Source organism: Microtus ochrogaster, chromosome 10 (genome assembly GCF_000317375.1).
Source record: "Microtus ochrogaster isolate Prairie Vole_2 chromosome 10, MicOch1.0, whole genome shotgun sequence".
NCBI lineage: Eukaryota > Metazoa > Chordata > Mammalia > Rodentia > Cricetidae > Microtus > Microtus ochrogaster.
The window spans coordinates 79,967,442-79,984,560 of NC_022016.1; the positions used below are offsets into that span (position 1 = coordinate 79,967,442).

At 51.2% G+C, this 17,119-nt stretch overlaps 1 protein-coding gene across 3 annotated transcripts; it reads left to right on the forward strand.

The window, feature by feature from the left end:
- Positions 1-321: 321 nt before the first annotated feature.
- Tal1 (TAL bHLH transcription factor 1, erythroid differentiation factor) lies at positions 322-14,327 on the forward strand. Of its 3 annotated transcripts, none has more exons than XM_026781786.1 (5): positions 322-765; positions 2,672-2,821; positions 6,165-6,611; positions 7,455-7,549; positions 10,981-14,327. In XM_026781786.1, the coding sequence occupies exons 3-5, from the start codon at positions 6,166-6,168 to the stop codon at positions 11,427-11,429; spliced, it is 990 nt and encodes a 329-aa protein (XP_026637587.1). In that variant the 5' UTR covers positions 322-765; positions 2,672-2,821; position 6,165; the 3' UTR covers positions 11,430-14,327. The 3 variants fall into 3 exon arrangements, with proteins under 3 accessions (XP_026637587.1, XP_005353661.1, XP_026637588.1); XM_005353604.2 differs by lacking the exon at positions 322-765 and adding an exon at positions 1,010-1,079; XM_026781787.1 differs by lacking the exons at positions 322-765; positions 2,672-2,821 and adding an exon at positions 3,731-3,777.
- The last annotated feature ends 2,792 nt before the right edge of the window (positions 14,328-17,119 follow it).

Genomic DNA, 17,119 nt, shown 5'->3' on the forward strand with positions numbered 1-17,119 from the left:
GGCCACGCGCGCACCCCAGGGCGCAAAAACCCAAGCAACCCGGCCTTCTTCCCGGGGGCAGGCGACAGCCGCCTCCCGCGGAATTGCCGTCCGTTTTTACACTCCTTCCCCGTGCGCACTGAAGCCTGGGCTCCCTCTCCCCAGGCTCTTCCCGCGGGGGCGGGGGGGGGGCACTTTCCACGCCGCCCCTTCGCAGCCCCTCCCGCCGGGGAGACTCTCTTCCTTCCTTCCCCCTTTCCCTTTGCGCAATAGACAGAAAAGAGCCTGGCTCTGGCGGCTTCCATTGCTTCTGGGCTGTGTGTGCGGGCGGCCGGGTTGAGAGTGCGTGCGTGAGCGGGCGGGCCGCGGTGGCTGCTCCCCGCGTGGACTTTTGGCGATAGGTCGTGTGCGGGTGGTGTGAAGTCCTCACTATTTAAGTGTGGGGATTTCGACCCTCCTTGGCCCTTCTGCGTTTTATTCGTTGTATGTAAATTACCCCTTTTCTTTCCTCAACAAGGTCGGTCCTTGTGTCGCGGTGTGTGGCCTTGGACAAAGTGTTCGGCTGGCTTCGTTGTGCCGCCGCGGGTGTGATCCCCACCCTATTAGGTTGTGTGACTGTGTGCGATTGCGTGTGACTGATGTCGCTGTGTCATGTTGGACAGTGTGCGGGTCTGCCTGCTCCGGCTTGTGGGACAGAGCAGGCTTGTGCTCCTCTGCTTCCCTCCTCTGGGGCTGGACCATGTGTGGTCCTGTCCACCGAGAGTCCTGTGCCTGTGTCCTTTAGAGGTGCGTTTGCAAATCGCTGGGGGCGGGAGTGGGGGTAGGGCGAGCGAGAGATCGTGGCGCTGGTGGGGGCGTCGGCATGGGGGCGGGGAGCGGGATTTCACATTTTATTCCAAATTATGATGTATTCGGGAGCCAGTATTGGCTCGGGTGGGCGGACAGAGCCCAGTGAGAGGCAGCTTTGTCCGGAGGCCTTCTGTGCCTTGGTGTTGGGGGGTCCGCTGGTTGAGGGGGTTGTCTTCCACGCTGGAAGCTGAACTGCGCTAGCCGAGGCCAGCGTCTTACCGCCCGCAGAGCCCGTGTTTCGCCTATTTCTGGTCAGTTTCGCGGGTGCGTCCGCAGCGGTTGGGGGAGAGGCCGGAAGGACAATGGACTGACTCACTTTCCAGGTCTGGTGCTAGGGGTGGGGGTCTTCGGGATCACCCCGGGGGATATTTTCCACAGTCCCTGCCCCATTCTGGCAGGGTCAGATTCCTGGTGAGCGGGTGGCTGCCCTCAGAGTCTGCTTTCGTTGGAAGGACCGCGTCAGTGCCACCCTAGCTGGAGAAGAAATGATTGCGTTTTCTTCTGTACTGTGATAATACCTTTGTCATCACCACCATCACTATTAACACCCCCTTTTACTGAAAACAATCGAACAAAAAGCTCGCCAGCTCGTCCCTTCAGCTGCTTTGGATGGTGAACAAAGCAGTCCCACCGTCGCCCCTCCCTAGCTCTGTTTTCCAAGTTGCCAGGTTTGGGGTAGGGAAAGAAAATGGAGAGCTACTCAGAACGGAGATTCAGCCATAAAGCAAACAGTAACCTCAAGTAACACCGGGAATGGGTGGACTCCCCCTTCTCCCCTCCCCTCCTTCTTTTGGATTAGAAAGGAGAAAGAAAACCTCTCACCCGCACCCACCGAGTTGATACCCAGGGAAGAGATAGTTCTGCACTTCCGCCAAAGCCGCAACAGAGAGAAAAAGCCTTCGCAATTAACCCAAGACTTCGACGTGCCTTTTGGTGGACAACTCAAGCAAAACAATTAAAAAAAAATTTACGGGAGGGAGGGAACGGACATAAAAGCAAACCAAATCCAGTTACCTCACTAGGAAGCGGTATTGGGTTTTCGTTTGACCCTCTTCCTTTTTGCCTTGTTTATCGATACAAAACATAAGCGTTTCTCCCATCTTCTGCCAATTAAAACCCCGAAAAATATCGAAAATTGTTGTATAAAGGTAGCGGAGGAACAGATGTAGAAATACCCTCCTTTATATCCCCCACTCCGCCAGTAGAAAGAAAACAAGGGACCCAACTAGACTAGATACAATCCTCTCCCCCTCCAACCCTAACGGGGAAATAGGGCATTTGGAAGCAGGTTCTACCTTCCTTCGGGACAGAAGGTTGGTAGATGGGGGTCATGTCTGGGGACTCTCAGGTTCTGACCCTGCTACCAGGGCCTGAAGAGCCTTGTCTTTTCCATCACGTCCTCCCCCGCCCCCCAACCCCGCGTCATATAGGGAATTACACCTTCACGCTGGGTCGGCAGCAGGAGCCTGGGCTCAGTTTGCCGAGCAAACCGCATAGAGGAGTCCATGCTTAGAAAACAAATTCGGCCACACTGAATCAGACAGATCCGTTAGAGGGTTAGAAAATGTTTCGGGCAGCCTGCCTGGAGAGGCTGTTGTTGTTGGACTAAGTAGTTATTCCTGATTGGTCAGGTGTAGGGTTCTTTTTTTTTTTTTAATCGGGACGTGTTTGGGGGAGGGGGGCTCCAAACACCTGCAAGTTGAAGGCGGAAAGACGTTTGCTATTCTTTGGGCTGGCGGGGTACACGAGGTAATTCCCAGCCATTGACCCCCCATTTTCTCTCTCGCCCTCCCTCTTTTTCTCCACCCCCATCTTTCCTGGAAACTCGCTTTGGGCGCGGCAGACCGCGCAGGACCTCACCTCTAGCTAAGTAACTGTTGGCCTCTCAACAAGAGCCGGGGAAAACACAGATCCGGGTTCCTACCTCGACCCCTCTCCAGTGGAGGAGTAGAGGTCCTAACCAGAAGGGCCGGTCTCTCTAAATATGCCCCAGGTGAGTTGCGGGCCGGAGTCTTGGGGTGGGGGCAATGTCTGTGGAAACTGTGTTCGGGGTTGGGAACTGGGGTGGGAGAGGCTCAGAATTGAGAGAAGATTGGCAGGGGGAGGGAGGGAACTAACCTAGACTGAGAACCGGAGATCTGACCACCACTAGCTACCTCAGGTCTCCAGCAGAGCTCTTTCCTTTTTCCGGCCTCGGATAAAACCAGCTGGTTGGATTATGTCCTCCAGGCCGCTCCCATGGTCCCGGTTCCGTGCACATTTCATAAGGCCTGTAACTTTGTTGTCGCTACATCCGGGTGGCGCGGCCTGTGCTTGGAGCTCAGGCCGGAAAAAGGCCAAGGCTATCCGGGCTAAGGCCTGAGGCCTAGCAAGCTGTGGGGGAACACATCTCCACTCCCGTGGTGGCAGAGGTAGTGAGGTAGTGCGTTGTTCACTGGGATGTTTGGTTGTGGTGCAGGCTTTGTGTTTCTCTACTGTGTCTTGAGCATATGAGTGCGGATGGAGGGATGGGAAACCAAGTCTAAGGCAGTGGCTATTTCTTTAAAAAAAAAAAGTAACTAAAAAATCCCCAGCTAGGATTTGGGGTATTAGAAGTTGCTGGAGAGGATGCAATAGGTCCTAGAAGGAGCTATTCCTTCCCCTTGCTCAGGCACGGTATTGTCACATGCGGCTGGCACTGGGGCAACTGGGAGGTGAAGATGCCCAGATGCAGCCTGAGTCTCTGAAGCACAAAGAGCTGCAATGGTGGACTGCTCCAGTCTAGCGCTGGTCCAGCCCTGAGCCGCCTTCCTTTCCATCCTCCCTTACTAAAAACAAATGCATAAAAGCCATTCAGTGGTAACCTCTCCCTATGGCTACTGAGGGTGATCCTGGTCTTAGGAGTGGGCTAGGTTTTCCTAAGGCCCAACCAAGAGCTGAGCATGGCGGATTCTACTGGAAACCTTGAAGGTAGGGATACTTTTATCATCTGGTGAGGCATTGGAGCTCAGGGTCAACTCATCTGGAATATGTGTTCCTTTTGACCGTTGGGAATCAGCTTCTGTCATTGCAGCAGAATTAATCAGGGAGTGTAAATGTGTCGGAGGGAAAGCTGGGCTCACCACCATAATGCTTCTGGGTGTATTACGTGTGGTGTATGTGTGTGGCAGTAGATTGGGAGAGGTCCCTAAAGCACCTTCCATAATATCATAGCATAATATTTTTCACTAGAAGCTGGGACTAAAGCTTTGGTCACTGAAAGCAGGTGGTGGCAGTGAGGTAGGGGACCAGCACCCCTGGCTTGTCTATTTCCCCAGGGGCTGGTTTATTCCTGGTGTACTTCACCAGTAGGGAGGGAAGCCAGAGTGGCTACTATACTTCTGGTTCATTTCCGGTGGTTGTGGTATTCTCTGTATATAGCCCTTTTGTCTCCACTATAATTGTGAAGTCAGTTTCAATGAAGCATCACAGGGCCATACTGGGGAATTTTGTGTGTAACAGTCTTGGGGAATTTTGTTATTTCCAGACCGAACTACCCAAAACAGCTTGTGTAGTCTGAATGCAGTCCCTAAGTTTTGGAGGAGGCTGAAGAAGGTTCAGTTTCCTTTCCTTATTAGGAGGGATCAGTTTCCATGATAACTCTGGTCCAGAGCATTCAGTGGTCAAATAGGAGCTCCATGTCTGCAACCAGCAATTAGATGGATTCTTGTTTGGAACAGACTTGGACATTTTTGTATTATTTTCTCTTAAAACACCCAGTTTGGGCCAGTAAGATGACTCAGTGGGTTAGGGTGTTGCTGTCAAGCCTAACAACTTGTGATCCCTAGGATCCACTAGGTGAAAAGAGAGAACAGGCTCCTGAAAATTGTCCTCTGGGCTCCACATTAGTGGCTGTGGCATGTGCACCCTCTAACACAAATAAGTAAATGCAACAAAAATCAAAACGAAATAAAATAGCCCAATTATCTAATTCTGGGAGCAGAAATTTTAGTTTGAACTATTTATAAAGCCTGCCAAGGTGGTAATATGTGTATGGTGTTTGTGTATGTATATATGCACATACATCCATAAATGTACACATTGAGGAGATAGGATCATGTGTAGCCTAGGCTAACCTCAAAGTCAGGATTCTTTAGCATGCTTCTCATTGCTGTGGCTATAGGCATGTGCCACCACATCTGATGAGTTCATAGCATTTTTATTTTTAAAGTGAAAGCAGTTCACAAGTACCCTCCAACTTTGATCCTGAGTCTTACGGATTTTGTATCTGGCCTGTTGCTGAAGCTAGGTAACACAAGAGCCCTCACACTGTTGGGAAATGAGTGGCTGTGCTCATCTCAGAGGTATGGTTAGAACTTGGGAAGTTTCTGGGCTCCAGGGTTTATACAGGAAGGCAATGCTGTACAGTGAGAACTGAATTCCATGTTGTGGAGAACACCCTATTGTGTGCATGTGGGGCTTCATTAGAAGAATTCAAGGGCCTTCTTGATATTGTCTTTTTCATCAAGAGAGGAGCCCACATCCTACCGGCTTCAGGAGTACTTTCCTGTGTGTCTCAGTCAGGTTTCCCTTCCAGACCTACCCTCTCGTTTGAGTCCAGTTGAGCATATGGGGTGGAGCGTGCAGGATGGTGGGACCAGAATCCAGGATAAGCTGCGTTCCTTGACTTCTTTTCTCGTGGAAGGGTAGCAGCTTGCAGAATACAGCGTGGATTTGCTTAGCGTATGCAACCTCCCTCTTGCCAGGGAGAATACTGGGGGAAGGTCGCTGGCTTTTCTCGAATACTTCTGCCATCTGTAGCTGAGCAGAGCCCAGTTCTTGTAGCCTCCACACCCTACTTCACCACCATAATGCTTCTGGGTGTATTACGTGTGGTGTATGTGTGTGGCAGTAGATTGGGAGAGGTCCCTAAAGCACCTTGCTCGGGACCCGGAAAGATTCCCCGCCAAAACCAAAAGGGGGGCGGGAAGGATACGCTCGCTCGCTTGCTCGCTCGGGGGATTTGTTCCCTCCCCTTCCCCTGTGGCCTAAGAAGGAGGGACTGGGTGATCTTTCTTTCTCTTCTCCGTACATTTCCTTCCTCCTTTTCCCTTCGATTTTGTTTCGCTGGCTGCAATTCCTTTTCTTCCAATGTTTCTGCCATCTTTCTCCAGCTCTCTTCCTACTCTTGGACCCTGTGCCTCCCCGGCTCTCCCAAACCTCTTCTCCCAATCTAGAGACACCACCATCTCTCTCCAGTTCCAGGCCCGCGGGCCCTTCACGCCACCAGGGTGGGGGTGTGTGTCCACGTGGCGCTGAGTTTTCTGTCTTTCACGTCTCAGTGCGTGATCTCCTCTTTTCCCCTTACTCGGTTACAGGATGACAGAGCGGCCGCCGAGCGAGGCGGCACGCAGTGACCCGCAGCTAGACGGACAGGACGCGGCCGAGGCCCGCATGGCCCCCCCGCACCTCGTCCTGCTCAACGGCGTCGCCAAGGAGACGAGCCGCGCAGCCCCGGCGGAGCCCCCGGTCATAGAGCTAGGCGCACGCAGTAGCGCGGGGGGCGGCCCCGCCAGTGGGGGCGGGGCTGTGAGGGACTTAAAGAGCCGCGACGCGGTAGTAGCCGAAGCTCGCCATCGAGTGCCCACCACTGAGCTGTGCAGACCTCCTGGACCCGCCCCGGCGCCCGCGCCCGCCTCAGCCCCGGCAGAGCTGCCTGGAGACGGCCGCATGGTGCAACTGAGCCCTCCCGCGCTGGCAGCCCCCGCCGGCCCTGGCCGAGCGCTACTCTACAGCCTCAGCCAGCCGCTGGCCTCGCTTGGCAGGTGAGCTGTCTGGTGCCCTGCTGCGTTGCGGGTCCAGGCGGAGCTCTGGGAGAAGGGAGGTAGTTAAAGACTCCCAGCGTAGTGGATAGAGTCCCCCAATCTTGGCACTAGTGGGAAAGGGGCTTCAGTGAGACCAATTGGCAAACAGGACTGATCGGGACTTCTGGGAGCGTACAGTTGTGGCGAAACCCGGGATGCCCGCCTGCTCCTTTGAGGGTGCAGGCGTGTGGGTGGGTGTGGGAAGCAGTGGAGGCTGCTGAGAACCGTGTTAGGTAGGAGGGATTCTTTGAGTAGGAGTTCCAGGCCAACGTGTTGAATGCCCGTCTGCAGCAGAGGTGAGGTTTGATGCAAAGGGTGTCTTCGCCTTCTGGAAGCTGCAGCTGTTGCTGAGAGCAGCTCTTCTCAACTTCTGCTAGGATGCGGTGAGCAGCACTGTCATCCGCACCTAGCCCTCCGGCCACTTAACCTGCGTTGTTGGGGCCACTGGGTGTAGTTGGTGTTAGAATGCTGGCTTCCTTGCTGGACCGCTGTGGTGAGGGCAGATGAAAGGCAGACAGAGGAAGGAATTCTAGGAGAAGGCTTGGCAAAGCTGCAGAGGAGCACCATGGTGGGCAAGTTAGCGAGCCAGTGTTTTCAGTCTGTGCTCCATCCAGGAGGGATGGGGAGCGGTGGTGGAGTGAGGTTGGTTGCAAGAGACACTGCCAGTGAGAGCTGTGTGGTGTTGGAGTTGCCTATCATCACTCCACCTGTGTCTGCCTGAGCAAAGGTGTTTGCCGGGATTATGTGATTGTTGGTTGGGGCCTTTTTGTCTTCAATAGCATTATCCACCTGTTCTTTCTGCAGTGGGTTCTTCGGGGAACCGGATGCCTTCCCCATGTTTACCAACAACAACCGGGTGAAGAGGAGGCCCTCCCCATATGAGATGGAGATTACTGACGGTGAGTCTACGCTTATCCCTTGCTCTGCTTGGAACCATCTGCAATGGGGAGCATGGGAACAATACAGACATCTCACAGAGGCCAGAAGCCCATCCAAACCGCCAGAACCCGAAACCTGAGTTAGGACTGGCACTTAAAGCAGATCAGTAGAGTCAGCCACATGTAGTTCTCATTCTAGGCTTGATCCCTACACTTTGGCAAGGATCCAGGAAGGGTAGAAACCCTTCATGTCCCCAACTCCGATTCCTTAACTCGCAGGAAGTCCCTGAACTGCATCTCAAATCCACTTTGCAGTCTCCGGCTGGAGTTGTTCCTTTTAAGATTTTCTTCCCAGGTCTGTCTATTGCGGGATCACTTTGTCTCTCTTCCGCATTCTGGGCTGAGACCAAGAGTGACTTATGGTGCCATGGAATATATATAACCAGGGGGACTCAGCCCGTTGGGAACTCTGAATCCTCTTTGTCCTGGGTGAAGGGAGATTTGGAGCTCCACCCACTCCTCTCCGTGTTGGCCTGATGTTACCAGGGCAGGAAAGCGGACTGAGGCACTCAGGACAATGGTGGGGTGAGAGTGCTGCTGTCTGTCTAGGGCCCCTGTAGGAAGAGTGCTGAGGCTGGAGAAGAGCTGGCATGGAGGCTGGGAGCCTGTAGAAGGCGTGTGTGGTAGAACTTGAGCTTCTAGAAAGGAAAAGGCTCGAGTCTGACAATACAGAAGACACCAGAACCCAGGATAGCCCAGGATACAGACATACAAAGAGGAAAGGTGACTGACAGGTGCTTCTGGATGAGAGAGAACCTTACAGGTTCTGATGCCACGTAGGTGCTCCTGACTCCTCCTTCTCTGCCTGTCAGAAAAGCTACCAGGAGACAGTGAAGTTGTGTCCAGCACTGGGATCTCCTCAACATAGGAGTTCTGTGTGTCTCATCCCCAGCTTGCCTCCCAGCACCAACTCATTGCTAGCAGTCCCTGTCACCCTAAGGGTATAAAGTGAGGTGGTGACATCTCTCATTACTACCATGTGTTGGACACCTATTGCATCTATCAAACTTTGTTTTTGAATGCTTGGTCTTTGTGTAATTCTCAACACAGATCCATGCATTTAACTTTGCTTCAATTTCACAGATGAAGAAATTGAGTCTCAGAGAGGGAAATATCCCACTCAAAGCCATAGGGTTGAGGCCTGGACCATAATGATAGCATTGGCCTTAAACTTTGGAATGTGTTCTGAATTCTTCCTTACCCTCTAGAGTCTGTTTGGCGCTGTGACAAGGATTATAATGCCCCCTGTCCAACTAGGAGCTTGCACCAGCTCATGAGCATTAGCCGTGATTTAAAGGACTGGTCCTCCTTTGTCACACCTGGGAAAACACTCTTTGGTCTAGAGGTCTGGGGGCCCTAAATTGCTTTTCTGAGGCAGTTCAGTATAGGTCTTCCCTGAAGGTTTGTGGTGTTTTTCCCAATCTGTATTTGACCCTTAAAAGGCTTCAGGGAACTGCAGGCAAGGCAAGGGCTGTGGAAACTTCTGGGGAAAACATAGAATGTGGGTACAGGCGCATGCAAATGAGAGAAAAGGACCATCAAATATTAGGCATCTACTTGGCCAAGTAAGTCCTAGCCTGAGCGCTGCCTCCATCCTCAGCCATAAAGTGACCAGTGGATTCAGATGTCCATATCCTTCCTTCCCCCCACCTCCCCAAGTTTCCAATCTGAGCCCAGGACCTAGTGGTTACTGAAAGAGGATAAGTAGGATCCTCAGGCTGGGCTGTCCCTTCTGTACAGCAAACATCCTGAAGGTTGCTAGGGCCTGTGGCTTTGTGGTAGCAGGGAAGACTGCTACCACACTGACCTCTTGTGTTTCCCCTGCTCTGAGACTCCCAGGTCATGCTTGAATACTTGGCATGGTGCTCTGCACACTTGCGTGTCGCGCACATGTGCATTAGTGTCTGCTGTCTGGCAGTCTTAGCATCAGTGTGGTAATGATTACCGGGTCCAGAGGCATCCTTAGAAGCCTTTGCTGAGCTCAGGCAGGGTTGTGCATGCTTGTCTTCAGTTCCTTTCCTGGAGTTGGGGGCCTAGACGTCTTTCCTTTCCCTTCTGCTCTGCATCCACCCCTCCATCCTCCTTTCTGCCGCTGTGACAGGCCACTTAGGAGACATATACTAAGCCCGCACTTGGTGCTTCTGTCACCCTAGAACTGAATGTATGCCCTTCTTACTGCAGGGACTTATGAGCGATGGACCCTGCCTCCTCTTCTCTTATGCCTTACACCCGCCACGTTTCTGCCTCGGTGCCTTTGCACGTGTCATTCCTTCTGCTCAGAGATCCACTCTGCTTCCCTCCCCGTGTCTGGATGGCTTTGCTTCAGCCTCAAGTTTGTTTTGTTTTTAAAATAGATGCTTTGTTAGCTACTTTAGCTAAATTCAGTAGCTTCTTGACACCTTTTACTTGCCAGTCTGCCTTTTGTTGTGTTTCTGTTTGTTCCTTATTCTTCACCTCCCATCCGCATTATCATGTCAACGCTACAAGGGTACAGGCCCTGTGTGTCTTATTCCCACTTATTTACTGCCTACCATGGTGTTGGTTGTTAGCCAAAACCTGGCGAACAGATAGTAGATATTAAGAGTTATCTCTCGGGTTGGAAGAGCATTGCCTGCTCTTCCAAAGGTCCTGAGTTCAATTCTCAGCAACCACATGGTGGCTCACAACCATCTGTAATGAGGTCTGGTGCCCTCTTCTGGCCTTCAGGCATACATGCAGAAAGAATATTGTATACATAATAAATAAATATTTAAAAAAAAGAGTTATCTCTCACTTAGTGAGCTTCACTTGTGTGATGCACCAGCCATGGACACCATCTATCACCTAAATTACCAGCAATGTGCGGATGAGGAAGTTGAGGCAGTGAGTTCTGGTCAGGAATTGAACCCAGAAGTCTGGCAGTCTGGCTTCAGTCCTTTTTTTTTTTTGTGTGTGTGTGTGTGTGTGTGTGTGTGTGTGTGTGTAAAGTTTCTTGAGTTAAGTGACTGAAATATGGCCCTCGTCTAGCTGGGCATGGCGGAATATGCCTTTGTTTCCAGCATGTGGGATACAGAGGCAGGTGGATCTCTGTAAGTTTGAGGCTAGCCTGTTCTACAGAACGAGTTCCAGAACAGCAAGGATTGCATAATGAGACCCTGTCTCAAAAAAAATCAAAATAAAACAGAAAAGAAATATTAAATGCTGCAGAGCCCATAGGAGGCACCCAGTACAGACAGACACACATTGTTTGTGGAAGGTGGTAGGGAGGAAGGGGCTATGAGGCTAGTTAGCTAGGGCTGGAGGGATGTAGATCTCAGAGATCGTGTGTCAGCTGGACTCCTAGGAATAGCTTCTCGGTAGAGGAGCCCTTTGAAGGTCTCTGCCTGCTTTTAACCACGCCCTTCCATCTTCAGGCCCTCACACCAAAGTAGTGCGGCGCATCTTCACCAACAGCCGGGAGCGATGGCGGCAGCAGAATGTGAATGGAGCATTTGCTGAGCTCCGAAAGCTCATCCCCACCCACCCACCAGACAAGAAGCTAAGCAAGAATGAGATCCTGCGCCTTGCCATGAAGTACATAAATTTCCTGGCCAAGCTGCTCAATGACCAGGAGGAGGAAGGCACTCAGCGTGCCAAGCCGGGCAAGGACCCTGTGGTGGGAGCTGGTGGGGGTGGGGCAGGGGGTGGCATGCCCCCTGAAGACCTTCTCCAGGATGTGCTTTCCCCCAACTCCAGCTGTGGGAGCTCTCTGGATGGAGCAGCCAGCCCGGACAGTTATACAGAGGAGCCAACACCTAAGCACACTGCCCGCAGCCTCCACCCTGCCCTGCTGCCTGCCACTGATGGGGCTGGCCCCCGGTGATGCGTCTGGGGCTGCCCAGGGCCAGCAGGCAGGGCCCGTTAGGCCCCTGCATTGCTGGGCTTTAGGGCAGGTGGGATGAGAAGCAGGCATTGTACTTGATGAACTTCCCTTATAGTCTGAACTTTGGGAAGTCCCAACTGACCCTGAGCTGGTGTTTCTGTTTCCTGCCTGGAAACAAGAGGAAAATGAAGTGAAGTAGTAGGTACTTTATCTGAAGATGGCACAGTCTTCTCCCTTTTCCAATCCCCAGGACTTCCCAGTTAGAGGCTCAAGTGTCACTGTTTTTTGGTCTAGAGTTGTGAGCCTTGTTTTGGACGAGATACGGGGTTGTTACCCATTACCGGAGGCATCCAGCAGCCTCTGCCTTGCCTTTAGCCCATCCCGAGCTGGCTGGGGTGGCTTTTGTGGCAGCTTCTGCTCAAATATATAGGTACCCAAGAGCTGCCCACTTCTTGAGCCCCATCTTCACCCAGGTCCGTGTTGATCCATCCAGCTTGCCAGCTGCTCCGGAGAATCAAGCCTCGAGGTGCCTTCTTCAGGGCCTGGTTGGAAAAGTTGACCAGTGAACAGACAGCCTGATCTCAGCTGGGCCAGAAAAACCCAACAGCCCTTCTTGCTCTGGGGCATCAGAGCTCTGCTTTCTCCCCACTGAGACTTGCCTTCCTATCCTGCAGCTGTGAGGATTGGTCAGCAGCCTGGAGCATGATCTGTTGGGCTGTGTACAGGCACAGAAAGGGAGAGTGACATTAGGATGAAAAGCAAGAGTGTTTGGGGCATTGGGTTTCATCTCCTGCACATCACAATGACAGTGTGCTGATGCATTGCATGTTGGTGCTTGGGTTGTACAGCCCATGGGCTTTCCTTGGGAAGTTTCCTGTTGCAAGATGTCTGTTGGCTGAGGGTTTGGGCTTCCAAATGGAGTACAAAATGTCCCATAAATACTCCATTTGGGATTCTGCCTAATCAGTTGTTGGTGGAAATTCTGAGCCATGCTGCTAGGGCATGGAGTCCAGTCAGAGGTGAGGCCCTGGCTTGAGATCTGAGCATGCAAATTTGCTCAGCCCAACTTTCAATACGCTCCTGTCACACAATTGCAGGCCCCATGTGTGTGCATGGCAGGTTGGTTTCATGCACTGTGAGTGCCCCTCTAAAAGCTGTACATGAAAATTTTTGTAAAGCAAATCCTTCTTCATCTTTTAAAGAAATAACCCCTGCAGGTCATTTTGTAAAGTGGAGAATCCTTTTGTAGTATGGACAGCTGCCCCATTGTTTCTTTCCTGAATCAATCCTCATGGTGGAACTGGGTTTTCTTAAAGCTAGGCCTGTCTGTAATGAAGTTCAAGCCCCTGGAACAAACTGCACAGAAGTCCTGTGTATCTGTCATTGTACCAGTGTCACCTAGAGCTCTCTCTCTCTGTCTCTGTCTCTGCCTCTGCCTCTGCCTCTGCCTCTCTCTCCCAGGGTTTGCAATTGAGCAAGAGAGAAAATACCCAAAGGCCCCATCATGTAACGTAAGAGCCCATTACTTTTCTGTTTGAGTTTCAGTACCATTACGGTGCCCAAGTACAGACTTATGCAGACAAAGATGGATCTTGCTCCCCTCCTCTTCCTGTTAAGTCCTGAGACTCCCCAGGCATAGGGACAATATGGTCAGGCACCGGAATTGTCGCATACTACACTCAGCTGTCTCATATTGCTGTGAACAATGGTTCCTTCCATTGCTTGGGAGTTAGGACAAGGAGTCTGACTCATGTGAAAACGGAACAACTGTCCTGAGCTCGAGGACTGTGTTTTCTTCTCGGTGGCATGATGACTTGGGAATGAAAAATGTTGATCTGGAGGTGAATTTTCTGAGAGAGATCACACATTTGTTGGGAGCTTAAGCTACGGCTCCCTTTCTCCGCTTTGTATCATTGCTGGGATGGATGCAGCAGGCAGTGGGGTCCATAAAGAGCTCTGTTGTGCACTAAGGGTGCAGTGCAGTGGACGAGCAGCACACACGAGGTTCTGGGTTCAATACCCAGCACAGACACAAAAGCTTCATTACCCTTAGTGCTGACCCTGCAGTGAGTTCCAGCCAGAGCTCAGGCCCTGGGCAGTTGATATTTGAGTAATTTAGCTTATTAAGACTCTCCCTTGATCTATCCAGATCCTCATTTCTCTAGATTAATCTTAATTTCTCCCTGATTTCAAGGCAAGAGATAGACGTGAGAAAGGGAGAGAGACTGGGGATTCGAGTGCCTCCAGACTGCTGTACTTCCTACGGGGCTGGAACGGAGGGCCCGGAGTTCGGTCTTCGTAAGATCTAAGGAAAACCCTGAATTCTGTTTTCATCTTCACCACCCCATATCTTTCTCCCTTTGTCCCCTCCTCACCCTTGAAGAAATGGCAAGGTCCCAAGAATAATATCTGTACAAAAGGGGAAAATGTAAGCATGAGAAACATTTGAGGAAAACAATGAACGTAAGGACCAGAGAGAATCCTGTCTTTCAAGAATAATTCATGTTTATTTGTGGTGGCAAGTAACACGATGGTACAACCTTTATCCTTCTTCCAGAAACAAAAACAAAGGGCACAGCAACTGTAGTGAGCTGACAGCTATTTTGGCCTTTTGGGTGGGTCTAGCCATACTTGGGATCCCAGTGGTACATGACCCTCTGCAGAAGGCTTGCCCCAGCCTGTGTACATAGCACGCCATGTCTGTGGGCAGGCTCAGCACTTTCCGTCAGTGTTGTACTGTATGTGATGAACTGTGTTGGTCTCTGCATTTCTCTGCAGAAGAGGAGTAACTGTTCCGGGTACCTTGATGTTTGTACAGCCTAGAGGCCAACACTGTGGGCGTGTGACTCTTTATTGGGGGGAAACAAAACAAAACAAAAATCCCAGTGTGGTGATGATGGTGTGTGTATATATATATAAGGTTATATGGGGAAGATTTCTAAATAAAAGTTTTACAAAGGGACCTGGACTTTGTGCTTGCACGTGGCACCCCAGAGGCTGAGAGTGGGCACTTTAAAGGAAAAGCCTGGCAAGGCTGGGCTCCACTCCCCTTAGGAAGCGGGATCCAGCTCCTACTCTCAGAACAAGCCTGTGGGGAGGAAGGAGGCTACACTCGGGTTAGGAGGGCGCCCTTTTTTTCTTCTGCAACTTCATGGGGCTCCAGTTCCCTGTCCTTGTGTTGGCAGCCTGGCAGATAGACCTCTCTGTTGGGTTAACTTCCTCCTTCCTGTTAGATCAGTTTCCCTGTTGGGGCCATTGTTCCCAGCAAGGGCTTAGGACAGACAAAGGAAAACATTACCCACCACTGGTGTCCTCAGGTTTCCTGATGACTCAGACATATACATAACATATATATATATATATATGTATATATGTTATGTATATGTCTGCATCAGATGTGTGCAGTGCTCACAGTGGCCAAAAGAGGGCGTGAATGCCCTGGAATTGGAGTTACAGACAGTTCTGAGTGGCCATGTAGGTGCTGAGGTTTCATGAATGGAATTTGAGACTGAGATTGTGGTTCTTAGGGAGGCTATTGCACACAAACGATTGACCCTTTGGAAGTTTATAGGGTGGACATCTCCAACTAAGTGTAGCTTCTGTTTTCTCTTTTAATAAGCAATTGCTCTGAGCGGATACTTTTCTGTAGGTGAGGGTTCAGCACTGAACAAAACAAACATGGATGCTGGCCACTGCAGCTTACATTCTAGAAGGGAGACAATGAGTGCATGAATGTACAAACACACACAACTATAGTTCAACAGTTGGAGAGCGATTAGTACTAACTAACCCACAGTGAGTTTCAGGCCAGCCTGGGCTACATGAGACAGTCTCAAAAACCAAAGCAAAAGGAGAGGTAAGGAACAAACAGGGATAGTTCGGGAAGGCCCAGCGTGCCATGTTTGTCTTTCAGGGACAGTGTTATCCTAAGACAGGATCGTGTCTCTCCACCTGTTACGTGGGCTAAGAGACTCTGAAAAGTCTTTTTCTTTCTTCCTCTTTGGACCTCAGTACTTATCCCCAAATCTAGAGACGTGGACACTAGCTCAGATTGTCCCCAACAGGTATTCAATGGTTTCACAGTTAATTCCCACCCTGTTTGTCTCTAGTCTCCTCAGGCAGCTGTTGCCTTCTTGGCTTCTATCCATCTAGAGGGAGAGGGTAGGATTCGGCCCGAGTGTCAGGATCTGACCCAGCCTATCAGGAAGCCCCTCAGATGTGTCAGGATCTGACCCAGCCTATCTGGAAGCCCCTCAGATATGTCTTTCCCTGGCCCAGGGCAAGAACAGTGTGAGATTTAACCTTGGGGTGGGGAGAAAAAGTAGATCTTAGACTCGCAGACTTGAGCGACAGATTGAAGAGACTGCCATGAAAGGAAAGAAAGGAGGAGGGTAGGGAAGAAAGAATGGTATTTGGGGTGGAGGAAGTAGCCAGCCGTGTTCAGTACAACTGAGGAGTCATGCAAGGAGAGGTTCTCGGGCGAGTCACTTTATCACCCTGAGGTTTGGTTTGTCTGTTAAATAGGGGTGTTAGTGCTCATCTTCCAGGACTGTCATGAGACTCTGAAATAATATATGCAAAGTGTCTGTGTCTTATTAAGAAAGATTATATAGAAAGATGTATAGAAAACATTGTTGTTTTGTTTTTCCTGGAAATGGGACTAGCAGAAGAGAAGAAGGGAAGGGTATGTGTGTACAGCAATGTTAACTACTCCTCAGCAGCAGGACTTTTAGTGGGCCTGTCCCTTGCCAGGTAAGGCTGGGTAGTCAGCGAGGACCACCCTCTTCAGTTCAGGGGCTGAGTGGAGGTAAAGTGGGAATAGGGAAGAACCCCAGAGGCAGGTGCTATGGGAGGAGCTGAGCGGTATGGGCAGCCTAACTTTGATAACAGGGACCCTGGGCTAGCGAAGGTTGGGAGGTATCTGGGAGGGAGTTCCACTTCCTGTCCTGGGTATTAGAGCAGGCTGGTCCAGGAATGTGGGCGTTCTCCTGGGTCCTGTGCTCTTGCCCAGGCTACCTAGGGTGAGGCGTGCTCCTGGGGTTACTCACTTCAGTGGGATGTGAGGTGCCTTTCACCCTCCTCGCTCTCTCCTTGAGCGCTTGGTCTGGTCTGAGCTCTGCCCCTCCCCAGCTCCTGGTCTTTTCTCTCCACACAATAACAGGATGTGATCAGTTCGAAGAGAGGAAGTGGGGGAGGACTGCTGTGCTGATAGCGGGGAAGGAGAGGGGGTTCTGACCCTCCCCTCTCTAATCCTCCCCTGCTCTGTCAACCCGCCTCTGTAGCTCCTTTTCCCCTAAGCCATTCCCTAGGCTTCTATCTGAGACCAGTGGGGATGAATTTGTGTGTTCAGGACTGTTTGCCTATGGAGAGACAGCCTTGACCACACCTTCAGCAGGGCCTGCCTTCTGGAGAGGCTTGCTGGTCAAGCTTTAGATGCTGGTTATTTCCTGCCCTGCAGCTGCTGGAGTCTAAGGGTAGGTAGGTGGGTCGCTGAGCAGGGTTCCATCTGTCCAATGGCTGGCTTCCCAAGTCCACGCGCGTATGATTCAGTGCAAAGGGTGGTAGAATCAGTCAAAAAGTCCTGTCAAATGCTGGCTTGGCATGGCCTTGTACAGTGTTTGGGCCAGGCTGCAAAAATGGAAAATGAAATTCAGAGAAACAAGTGTCTTAATCAGGGTTCTCTAGAGTCA

What these genes read in the sequence shown, in the direction of transcription:
- Tal1 (XM_026781786.1), top strand. Translation starts at nt 6,166, where the DNA reads ATGACAGAGCGGCCGCCGAGCGAGGCGGCACGCAGTGACCCGCAGCTA. An exon ending in CCGCTGGCCTCGCTTGGCAG is followed by an intron (nt 6,612 to 7,454) that starts GTGAGCTGTCTG and finishes TTCTTTCTGCAG; the next exon opens with TGGGTTCTTCGGGGAACCGG. An exon ending in TGAGATGGAGATTACTGACG is followed by an intron (nt 7,550 to 10,980) that starts GTGAGTCTACGC and finishes TTCCATCTTCAG; the next exon opens with GCCCTCACACCAAAGTAGTG.